Source organism: Protopterus annectens, chromosome 2.part2, assembly GCF_019279795.1.
Source record: "Protopterus annectens isolate FY-2018-M chromosome 2.part2, PAN1.0, whole genome shotgun sequence".
In the NCBI taxonomy this organism is placed as follows: Eukaryota; Metazoa; Chordata; order Ceratodontiformes; family Protopteridae; genus Protopterus; species Protopterus annectens.
The window spans coordinates 539,260,394-539,273,386 of record NC_056730.1 but is presented as its reverse complement, the minus strand read 5'-3'; the positions used below and the strand labels follow the sequence as shown (position 1 = coordinate 539,273,386).

At 38.3% G+C, this 12,993-nt stretch overlaps 1 protein-coding gene across 4 annotated transcripts in view; it reads right to left on the bottom strand.

The window, feature by feature from the left end:
* LOC122795706 overlaps nt 1-12,667 on the bottom strand; it is a 1,598,363-nt gene extending 1,585,696 nt beyond the window's left edge. For all 4 annotated transcript variants that reach the window (XM_044064005.1, XM_044064007.1, XM_044064006.1 and 1 more), the window contains exon 1: nt 12,318-12,667. In XM_044064005.1, coding sequence (XP_043919940.1) covers nt 12,318-12,427 — 110 coding nt within the window. In that variant the 5' untranslated portion in view covers nt 12,428-12,667. The remainder of the gene's footprint in view (nt 1-12,317) is intronic.
* Between the last annotated feature and the right edge of the window lie 326 nt (nt 12,668-12,993).

The window sequence follows — 12,993 nt, the reverse complement described above, 5'->3', positions numbered from 1 at the left end:
GAGAGGGTTATTTAAATGTTGAAAAGTGACTTGTACTTTTATTCTGATGAAGTCTTATTGTTACAGCCGACGAAAGTGCTCAGTTTTATAACAAACACAGTGCTTGGTTCTAGTTCCTGGTTGTTTCCACATCTGTGCTGTGGTTGTTGTCTACTCCATCCTTAGTGTAAGTATCATAAGACATTACTTTTAAGGTTACATTCCCCAAATCTGTTCAGTAATGCGACATTCGGTCCCTAAACAATTAGTAGGAAACTCCTAGTATTTTGAGCTATGTTAAGAGGATACCTGTAAATAATTATAATAAAAACAATAATAATAGTAATAATAATAATAATAACAATAATAAAGTCAACTTCACTTGGCTGTTCTCCTACCCTGGAGAGATAAGGCACAGTTACTATCTGTACTGAACAGCTAAGTTTCAAAACTTGAAGTACATTCAGCAATCGTTGTCTTAATAAAACTTTAAAGGTAACACTGTTTCACCATCTCAAGCATGTCAACAGCCACATGGGTCTTTGTCCAGCAAGGACCAAGCTTAGCCACTATCATCATCTGACATTTATGCTTCACCGACAGCACAAAACATTTTTTTAATTAATTTCTTTGATTACAAGCTTCATTCTGTTTAGAAAGTTTGTGAAGACTTTACTGAAACTTGTGTAGATCTCAAATAAAACTATATTCAATCCAGTTGCTTTCTGACAAAATAAAGGACTTAACTGTATCTAATAAGAATTTCACTGGGGACAATGATGCTCCGGTCACAGATCCTGTAAAATGCCCTTTACAAGGTATTTCTGAATCTTCTCCTCCTGCAAATATTTCCTACAGGCAGGTTTAGTTTCACTACTCTACTTTGATGGAGTGAATCAGACAGAAGCTAGATTCTATGTTTTTCAGTCAAGAAACTCATAAAATTAATTGAGACTACAACAAATTTTGGAGAAACCTTACCATACCTAAATTTTGACTGTGAAACAAATTTCACAGACCTGTATTTAAATTATAGAAATCTATCAGTTCTCATATTCTTATTTTAACTGTGTATCTGCACAAGCATTATATAAACACTTGAATTTAGCTTTCTCTTGCAAAGAGATCAGTCAACACTTCTAAATCTAAAACTTACTCTAAGCTTTATAAAGATGTGGTCAAGGTTATTTCTACAATCCAAAAGCGAACTTCAAATGTCTGATGTCACTTCAAAAAAATAAACCCAGTTTAATCTTAATGCCACATCACAAAACTATTGGTAGGATTTCAATAAAATGTCTTTGGTTCTTCCGGTGTAAATGACAGATGTAAAAGCATGGTACCAATGAACATGAAATGTTTCTGTCCTGTTCACATATACATCGAGCAGTAAAGGAGTAGAAACCTGACTCCGTAGTATAAAGTTTGCCATTTACTGTTGGGTCTCTGTGACATGTGGAACAGCAGACTTTATTAGAACCAATATGCTGTACCAGTGTCCATGTGGCCCATACCTAAAAAGTTAACTGCAAGGCAGATGATCAACTGCATGATGTCTGAAGAAAACATGGATGGTGCTTACATTATAGAAAAGCAGGGGATTATGAGCATTACTGGGATCCACTATGAATCTCCTAAGCATCTGAGTTCATATCCTGCTGCTACACAACAATTGCTTGTGACAGACGGCTTGAGTGTACAAATTATTTTATCACATGTACTCAAAACAACTTAAAAAAAGTATTCCCTACTAGAATTCATTACCAATTTCATTTTGTGGCCACTAAAGCTGCAAAACATCATTACCAAGGCTCACAGGCTGACAGACTGAACACATTATCTGCTTTGTTTAAATAAAAAAAATATAACTTTTATAAATTTCACAGAATGCACTGTTATCATATGGATATGCATACTAATTTAATTGTTAGACTTTAAATGTATGCAAAAGTAATGAAAATGCTACAATTTCTTTTATGGCATTTTTCTGCTCTGGTCCCTCTTGAAAAAAGAGTTCTGCCCAGTAGGGAAATGCACAGTTTTAAAAAAAAAGTAAAACGCATAAAGTATAATAAACATAAAATTATGTCACATCTTAAGGTCATCACTTACAATTGCTAAACATGTCAAAACAAAGGACTGATTCATCTACCGGCTTTGAAGGAAAATATGCCTGAACAAAGGAAGCTGTAATGCATTACGCACATTACATGAACTGATACATGTGCTTTATATGGTGAAAGTGCCACTTGGAAACTTTTCTTCATGATATATTGCTATTATTTTTTCTGGTTTAACATTTGCAAAAAATTCCCACTGTTTTTGTATTCTCCCAATACAATTTGCTTCATTGTTTTCATACTCACTACACTATCAGAAGCAGTTCATCTAAGCCAACAATGCTTCTGAGGCAAAACTACAGTAAGACTGTCTTTAAAAACAGATGCTGACCGTACCGCTCCTTAACTAGACTGCATCTTTAAACCTAATAGGCCAGCTGTACTTTTGTTACGTCACAAGAAACAAATATGCAGATTAAGACAGTGAGAATCTGTGAATCTGCTCCAATAAACTTTTTTTTCTTCTGTGAGAATTTTAATGATGTAAACAACCCATGGATGGATGTGGCAATCCATGTATTGTGGATTAGGAATGCAACCAAAAAAAAAATGATTGAGGAATCAACAATTTTAATGTCTGACTGCAAAGGAAGCAGGGCTAAGAAAAAGCTCAGGGCTTCCTGTGGGTTAGGGATTGGGGGAGGTTGTCCTTTCAGTGTAGGGGAAAGGGACAATGCTAAAGCTCAGCGCTAATATCAGATGTTCTCTGCCAAAGGTCAGGGTTAATGCAAGAGTGGACAAAGGTCCCAAACAACTACTTATACATGGATGTAATTATGCCACCGTAACACTACAAGTCCCTAATCATCACTGAAGAAGGAAGATAAGCATTAGACCTCTATGACCAGCTACAATGATGGCCACTGATACACTGTTAGCTTAGGGTTCCTTCCAAATACCATCCAGTCTTTCTTCAGTACAAGTGGAAGCAGCCTATCGGCATCTATTAAGGACTTATTTCTGAATGGGATTAAAGTAGCAAAGAGCTAATGAAAAAGAAAACTAAATTAGGGGGTTGCAGGTGAACCTGAGGGGCAGTACAGCCTCTGATAAGGCTCAACTAGGCAGGAAAAAGCATGCACAACAAAATGAGCTGTAGACAAGAAGGGAATCTGTACACACACACACACACACACACACACACACACACACACACACACACACACACAGAATCAACCTTGCCTTTATTTTTGTATTTATTTCTTGTTTTGAGGCAACCGTTTATTTTTACAACTACTATGCTGACGGACAGCACATACTGTAATCACCACAGTCACTACTACTGAATGGTTCTCTAGCTCCTTCAATTCCTTACTTATTACAGCTTTCCAGCCCCTACCCCAACTATTTCTGTGCCGCGTGTCACATCTTCTCCCTGACCTGTGGTGCATGACTTCCTGCTGGTTATGTAACAGTGCAACAGTGTTGGGATTATAGCTAGGTTATGACAGGTCTGTCATACGTATCACAAAAATAAACAGCATGGTGAGCCTGTTAAACTTGCCCTAATATGTCATATCAAGTCATTACAACCATTTTTATTATGCAGGTTTGTGATAATTATTTTGACTTAAAGTATACCTCTCAGCTGTACAGATTTTCACAGAATGTCCAGGTTTTTGCCTCATATTTTTGGTCTATTTTTCATAAAATTGTGGTTTTCTGGCAAATTAGTGGCAAGTCATTAAAGACTGAAGTTAGAAAACAATGACAGACATTTGAGTTTCAGACTGCATATGCTTCAGAAAATGAATGTTAATGCAAAACCTGTTATACTATCAACTTTCTACTGTAAAAGCAATACTTAAAAATTGTCCCTACTTTTGGGCCTTTGTCCCACTTTTACTTATGGCTTTGTCCAGATTTCTTGCTCTCAGAGGTTGAGAGGTATGATTAAATGACGTAATTACTGCTGAGAAAGCTTCAGTATTATCACAGTTGTGAACCACATGAAGACAACAGCACCACCCCACCCCATGCACACACACACGCGCACACACGCACACACACACACTCACACACACACACACACACACACACACACACACACACACACACACACACACACACACACACACACACACACACACAAACCTCAAAAGCACTGCAGAGTGAAGGCTTATATGAAAATGCAGAGACTTTCTCAGACATTAAGATGTACATTAACAATGTATGAGACAAGAAGCTTAATGTTCAACTTTTGAAATAACTGTGCAGGGTCAATAGCTTCAGTTTTTAATCGTCTACCTGGTGCCAGATTTGAGTAATTTGAGAGTCATTCTGGAGTAAGCTTAAGACAGAAGGGTAAGCAAATTAGGATAAGAAAGTAAAAACTAGGACAAGAAAGTAAAAATATTTTTTAAAGCTTATGCCATTTTATATTCTAAAATGTAGTAGTCTTCTGTGATGACTGGGACCTCAGAGAGGGCGGGAACATAATTTGAATATCATGCTACTAGTGAAGTACCTTGCTATTATTATTGTTATTAATATTATTATTATCACTAATACTCACATTATACACATTCCATGGAACTGGCTCAAAGAATGAACTGACTGAAGAGTGTGGGAGTCAGACATACAAAGTAAATCTCTGAGCTGCCATTTAAATGCTAAAACACTAAAAAGGATAAAAGACTGACTGTGAAATCAATAAGCTTCACAGTTTGCTTGCAATGAATAAAACAGAAGCAGTAACTGTTTCTTGTGAAAAAGCAGATAATCATTTCTAAGTATGAAATATGCAAAATTACAGTAGATAGAATTTGGTGCCATATACCCTGAAGGGGATGAGGAAGCTTAGCAAATAATAAGTCACGATATAGTAACACAGTTCTGATGAAATCAACATGTCTTATCAAGTTCCAACTAAGGGTTGGACCTCACATGACATAAACCATTAAAGGGATCTAAAATGTTTGTCAAGTTATTTCAGAGCTTCTTTGCAAAGACATTTGCAAAAGGTATTCTCAGAATTAGCAAAGTAATCAAATGAAAGATTAGTCATACAGATATCCCCAGATTATTTTACAGTTACATGAGACAGCCTCTGTACCAACAAAATGCAAAGTTTATCAATGCGAAGATATTTCCATAGTATACAGAACATAGGCAGCAAAGACACTGCCCAAGGTCACAGATTGTCCAAACCAAACAATACAAGCAAAATAATATTGCATATGAGGTCATGTTTTGCTAAACAGCTTATTTATATTACTCATTTGTTAAGCGTGGCCATTAGGCCCAATTGCTCCTTTTCTGGGAGAACTGGAAGTGCTGCAAAGTTAAGTGATCTGCTGAGATATGCAATCTGCAAATACAGATTAAAGCTCAACTCCAGGGCAAATGACATTAAGCTCATTAGTCATTCATATCCTTAACCCTACATGCTAAACTGTTACTTGCATGGGCCATTTTGGGGTTTTCCTGCAAGTACACACAAACAGCTTTGTCTATGCAAATTAATATACCTCTATCCTTGCTACCTAGTGGTCTTATCGACAGCAATCATGCACACGCACATACACACACGCACGCACACACGCACACACACACACACACACACACACACACACACACACACACACACACACACACACACACACACACACACACACACACAGACTTAAAATTTCAAATGCATTCTGAGTGTATCACTGATGATTCATGCAGTGATACATAACCTAGGGCTCAGAGTCTGCAATATGACAGGCCCTGTATCTTACAGCGCAATAATCACTCTGTCCCATTTCAGAAAAAAAACTTTCCTCCTACTGCACCCTTCCTTCCTAAACACATGAGAACTGACCAAAGCTCCCGGCTTCCAATAATTTACTAAACTTATGTTCAGTGACAGTACACATTCTAGCCTTCCATTCCTTCCTAAGTGCCACAGTCAGTCAGAAGTACAGCTGAATACAAAACATGAATGGGAGGGATACCAACTGGCACTGATATTCACTGCATGGGAAAGACAGTATTTCACTTCAGTTCACATGGAGTTTGTATGCACATGATCTCTGATACTGAAAGAAAGTTTACTGAAGTCTAACACATTGTTTACTCTTTTATTTATTTACAGTTTGTCCGCGGTGGTGGTGCTGCGGTAGCGTTGTCGCCTCACAGTAAGATGCTGTCCAGTTCGATTCTCAGCTAGAGCATCTTCTGCATGGAGATATGCGTGAATGGGCGTACCTTCGTTGAAGGTTGTGCGTCAGGGCTGGCAACTCGGCACGTAAAAATCAACTGCCAATCATTAGCGGACCGGAGTTCCGCTGTGGCGACCCCTAACCGGGAAAGCAAAGCTGAAAGACACACACACAGTTTGTTGACCAGGTTAGCCTTTACAAACATCCATCTGGTGCATTCAGTGCTTGTCACTGCTTTTGTTCAATCACTTGTAATTTGTGTAATGAGAATGATCACTCCAACCCTTTCAGCTGAAACCTTGCAAAGGCCATAAAATAATATATATATATATGTGTGTGATCCGTACAGATGCTCGACTGCATCTTTCACTGAATCCCAATTTGGTGAGCATACTTGCACGAAAGTGCTTTTCACCGAAGCAGCACTTTCGAGTAAGTATGTTTGTTGTTCCGGTCGTACTATGGTGCAGTAAGGGAAAATTCCCTTTTCCCCACTGTAGTGCGACCTCGGAGTGAGAATATTAAAGTGGGGGGGCACAGCCCCACACATCGGGGATGCAGGGGAACTTGCCCCCCTGCATTCAAGTAGATTTTGTGTTTTTTTCTTTTAACATACTTTAACGAAAGTGCTTTTTCGATGAAAGTGCTTTTGTTAAAGTGTGTTCAGTAGTAATGGATTTGGGCTTTTGATTTTTCGATCAAAAGTCCTAGATCCATAAATATATATATACATATATATAAATATATATATATATATATATATATATATATATATATATATATATATATATATATATATATATATATATATATATATATATATATATAAAATATATATATATATATATATATATATATGTGCATAATATGGCATTTGCCATGTAACAGCTGAAACATTTACAATGATAATTTTCAGCAGCTTAATAAAACTTCCACTTTTCTGTGGTATAGAAGGCTATGGGTTCTACTCCCACATCAGGTAGCTGGACTAATTTTCCAATACAAACACTGCAGTGCAGTATAAGAAGTGGTGCTGCATTCCTCTGTGCCATCCTGTGGATGACACATGTCAATGAGATGCATCTATCTGAGTTAGTAGTAGCTAAGGTGGATTTAAAAGTTCCCTTGGCACTTACTAAAAATAGTAGTGGAAGTTCTCTGGTGACCTAACTAAATTTTTCCTAGTCAATAATAATAGCACCTTAGGTCTGTCTGAAAAGAGGCATTTGGCCTTGTAGAACTAACTCGATCAACCAAAGGTAAATAAGCGTTTGCCATGTATATGCACACAATTGTGCAAGTAATCTTCACATGCACACCCATTACACTTTTGTTTAGCCCAAAGCCAACATACATACGTGTGGATGTGTTTTGTCCCCAAAAAATGCTTGTGCATTCATAGCACATAGTGGTCAAATGGGCCTGAGTACTACCGTCTGACTTCATGGTGGGGAAATGCCAACATGTTGACATTTTGACACACACACACACACACACACACACACACACACACACACACACACACACCTATGTAACTATATGCAGACAGCTATATAGATATTGATTGCATATGGTGAGACAGAAAAGAGCAATGTATACAGGTTTCTTCCTAGCACTCAAAGAAAAGCTTGACTGAAAAAAATGTTAATAAAATGCTTACTAAGTCTGCCCTTTTAGATTGTTTCTACTCTAAAAAAAATGTCAATCAGCCTACAGCTAAGTGAGAGTCACGTGACGACTACTATTTACATGTATTTATGGATTGTTTAGAGGAAACAGTTGACATAAAGCAATATGCCTTTGGGCTGAGAAAGGAAACTGGAGTGCCTAAAATAAAACAGACACAAGTGAAATACTGAAACACCACATAAACATAAAAAATCAGATTGAATCAGATGCTTAAGTTTATTTATTTGTATATACAGAGCAGCATTAATGTATTTACTTACTTAGTGATTTACCCATGAGACTTGGCCTTATTTTTAGTCACTCATTCATTCAAGGCAGCACAGCAGCCTGTATGTATTTATTTATGTCTAGGGCTGCATGGTGCACAATACACAAACGGAGCAGCACTACTAATTCAAATTAAGACAGTAATACTACCGTATCTGAACCAAACTAAGTGTCTTATTATAAGCATTCTCGTCCTTTGGCAAAAACCTGTCAATGTAGCTTTCCAGGTGGGTAAATAGGTCTGGAAAGCAGAAAAGACCACCTCTTTCCATTAACATATCACTTACATTTACTCAGCTGGCACGTGCCAAAGTGTGACAGTTCCAATCGAGTTTTTTTTTATTGTTGTTGTTGCTGTTTATATTTAGGGAGGGGCCGGCTGCCTACCTGCTCTGCTCCAAACTGCACTGTATACAATTAAAGGTGTGTGGAGTCTAAAACACTCAGACTCAGGACCAGCATACCTCTTAACGTCTTACAGCAAGAAATCTGGACAAAGCCACAAATAATGGGGGGGGGCAAAGGCCCTAAAATAGGGACACTTTGCTTTTACAAACTTAGAAAGTAGATTGAATAACAGATTTTGCATTAACATTAATTTTCTAAAGGGTATGAAGTCTGAAACACAAAAGTCTGTTATAATTTTCTGACTTAAATGTTCAATTATTTGCTAGAAAATCACAATGTTATGAAAAATGGATGAAAAACATGAGGCAAAAATCTGGACATACTGCGAAAATCTTTACAACTGAGAGGTATGACGTCCAGTGAAAGATGCTGTTTAACAGCTGGTAACAGTCTGAACTACGCTGTGTACCTTGCTACTTCAGCTGCACTTCAATCAGTATCTTTGTCAACTAAGAGATACATAGATGTGTCCTTCCACTGTAAACACTGTCACTCGAACAGAGTTAAGCAACACACTCCATAAAGAAGTCTGCATAAAGCTATTGGGGGGGTCAACATATCCTCAACCAATGTAAAAGATCTATTTTCACTTTGCTACCAACACGATGACTCACTGCTTGCTGTAGCAATGCATTCCCCTGTTGTTTTACAGCATGTTAGTAATGCATTTAAACTACAATATAGTCACATTCTGAATTATTAAGAAGAAATATTTTTTCCTAATATAGCAGGATGCATGCCCACTCAAGCACATACAATACATCCAAGGGCACCTGCAGGTAGGTGCAAGGGAATGCACTTGCACCCCCCTGGAATGGGATGGCCGGGAGATTAATTTTCTTTTTTAAAAAAATATGGTATTTTTTTTTATGTCTTCATCTTCCTCGCCCGTGCGGAATTTGAATTCCAGAAGACGTTTGGACTGTGGACAAAGGTACAAGTGAGAGGTAGGTGTGAGCATGTGTATGTTTGTGTTTAAGAGGTGTGTGTGTGTGTGTGTGTGTGTGTGTGTGTGTGTGTGGGTGTGTGTGTGGAAGAAATAGGTAGGGTGTGTGGATGTAAGAAGTAGGTAGGTAGTTAGGGGTATGTATGCATGTATGTAAGACGTAGGTAGGTAAAGGTAGCTGTTTGTGTGTGTGTGTGTGTGTGTGTGTGTGTGTGTGTGTGTGTGTGTGTAAAAAGGCGGTAGGTCTGTGTGTGTGCTTGTAAGAGGGAACCTGTTTTTTCAGTTTGCCACCCATTCCCTACTGCAATATACCAGCTTAGCATTTTTTTAATGTAACACAGGCAATTTATTCTTTAAGGGCAGCATGCACTGAATTTGTAGATGAAACACTGAAATATAAAGTTGTTCTCTAGCAACAACCTCTTCATTACTTTCAGGTCTGTTTAATGTGGAATTATTCAGATGGCTTTTACTTCTGCAGAGATTGTGTATATTGACTGATATTGGAGGATTGTAATGACAGACGTCTGAGTGGCTTTTTATGGTTGAAATGTTCTGAATTGGGCAGTTTTTCATTACTGGTTCATATGTTTTGTTTCACTGCTTACTGAAAAAATGTTCAAAACTATTAATTTAAAACACATTTTAATAAGTGGTGCTGTATTATACAAGGGATATAATTCAATTATATATAAAATTAATACAGTCAGGAAGGGTAATCAAAGAATTTTTGCATGGCCCTAAAAATGTGTGCAAGGGGCCTATGGTTTGAAAACAGCCCAAAGGTAAACTTAACTTGCCACTGGCCAGATGCATTTTCTTTGAATATGGGTTTCAATGTTGTTTCAGTGAATGTGAATTTCAAAGGTAGAGCAGCTTTAATGCTAAGTCTGTTTTCATTGTAAGACTACTGCTTTGTTTAGCAGATGTCTATCAGTGTTTGTGCTATAAAATTTGAAATAAAAGTTGTAAATTAAATCCAAATATCTGTAATCCTTGTAGAAGTAAAACATAAAACAGTATGCACACTGAGAGTTTTGAACAGTGTTTATGGCAACTGGGGAGAAATAGCCAAGTAATGGGACACTGGAATGGCTGCGTGGGGCGCTCTGGGTTTGCAATCACCTGCAAAAAATCCTGTGGGCTCCCATGAATACATCTCAAACTCTAGGCGCAAGAAGTCTGGACAAAGTCTAAAATAATGGGGTGGGGGGCAAAAGACCAAAAATTGAGACAGATTGTAAATACTACTCTTATAAATGTAAAAAGTTGTTAAAATAAAAGGATTTGTCTTAACGTGTATTTTTATGAAGGATATGAAGTGTGAAACTCAAATATCTGTCATTATTTAGTGACGTCAGTCCTCATTTCGCAGAAAACCACAAACTTTATGACGAACAGATCAAAAATATATATAAGGCAAAAATCTGGACAGTTGAGAGGTGAACGCTACTGCTAAAATGAGGACTGCCAAGGGAGGACTTTGGTTAAGCAGTGTGTGTGCGTGCGTGTGTGTGCGTGTGTGTTTATACCTTGTCGCGGAAGCACCAACAAGCTGAATCATTTGCTTCAAGGTCGCGTAAACTATACGGGTGGGCTGTTTGTTTTATGAACTACTTGCCGAGGACTCATATCTCTAATACTATAACCGTCACGTCTGTAATAACAGCATAACCATCCTGTCTGTAATTGCAACATACTCTAAGTCAGACATTCATTTAAACTGCTGTTTTATTCCATCAGTACAACAATCTGCTGTGGTACCGCCACCAGTTTCTAACTGGGTGTTCTGTCAGAGAGGACTTTATTACAACAATCAGGGTAGAGGCTTTATTATAACAATCAGGGCAGCACTTATAATTCCGTTTTTACTTACACCCACTATCCAAACAGTTTTCAGTCTGTTGTCTCAAAACATCAGGAGCAAGACTAAATGAAGTCAGACATAACAGACATTCTACTGACTACTCACTAAGGAATTTGACGGTTCTAACTCCATTAGTATTAACACATAGAAGAATTAACTGTGTAACCGCAACGTCTGAGTTACAAATGATAAAATCCGGGACAGTGGACAAGTATGCAACTGCGTCCCAAGTCTGCAGTGCACAATAGTAACTTGTGCAGTGCATCCAGTGCTGGCTTGTAATGGCACAAAAGAGATGCGCACCACCTTTAGTTGTAATATACTTGCATGTTCTCTTGCACTCGCCGTCTACAGTTTCCGCTTTCTTCAAAGACTTAAAGTTCATCTTACACGATTAAGATGCGGAAAAGTAAAAATGATCAGTCCAAAAATCAATTCACCGGCACTACGTACTTGTAGCACAATACATTCAATAATTAGTAACACATTGCACATCTAAAAATGTCTAACAAAATGCATTTTGTGACTTCTCAGTCCAAACTGCATATCTTCACGTAAAGTCTTCCGATCCCGCAATACATGATAAAGTCATATGCTGTCCAGATCCAGAAACAAAACGCAAGGGGCTCCAGGAGGTAAAAAAAGCAAAACTCCCACTGAGCGAACGTCCATTTTAGCATAATGATGGAGGAGGAAACTTCAGATCCCATTAAATCAAAGCATGTCCGGGGTTTGTGGCGTATAACAGAAGTACATGCAAATCTACCCCATCAACACAAAGAAATCTACCTGAAAGTTTATGCACTTTTCTGCACCTAGCGTTTCATGGCTGCTACTTTCCATAGGAAAGAGCAACCCATGAATGTATTAAAAAAGTCCTGTTGGTCACTTACCAGTTTGTTGAATTCTTTCCATTCAGTATATCCTCTTTAGCAGTGAGGAGAGATAAACTGTATTTATCCATATTTACAGCAGACATACCGCGTTGCGAAGATGCCTTCATCTCTGTTGTTATTTTCCTACTTTAGTCGGGTTAGGAAAATAAACGGGAACTGAACAAGGCTGTCATGCAAGCAGCGAAGCGCACGCTGTGACACGAGAACACTGTGTGCGCGCTCACAGAAGGGCGCGAGGCGGTGTGGGGGGGGGGGGGGGCAGAGATTTACTCTGTAAACTTCAGGAAAACTTTGACAAGAAACTGTGAACCACCCGCCGCTCCCCTTCCAGAGTCTTCAAACAAGCTCAGGAGGAATGGGACTTTGGGAAGAAAGTGAGCTCAGAGCTTAGTTAATCCTCCTCCCAGTCCTCCCCTCCCCCCTCCACTGATGGAGGAAATTCATCAGGAAGGGGTACTTTTCATAAACTGTTTTGTGTCCTTGGCCTTGACTACTTCTATATAATAGTGGCTACAGAACAAAAAAAAAAAAAAGAGAAAGAGGCAATATAAGTCCACTGACCTCCCTTGACTACTAGTGGGATACAGTGTATAGCTTATAATTTACAGCTTAGGATGTGTGCCCACTAGTTAGAATTGTGTATACATGCTGTGAAATTCTGCAGGATAGTGTT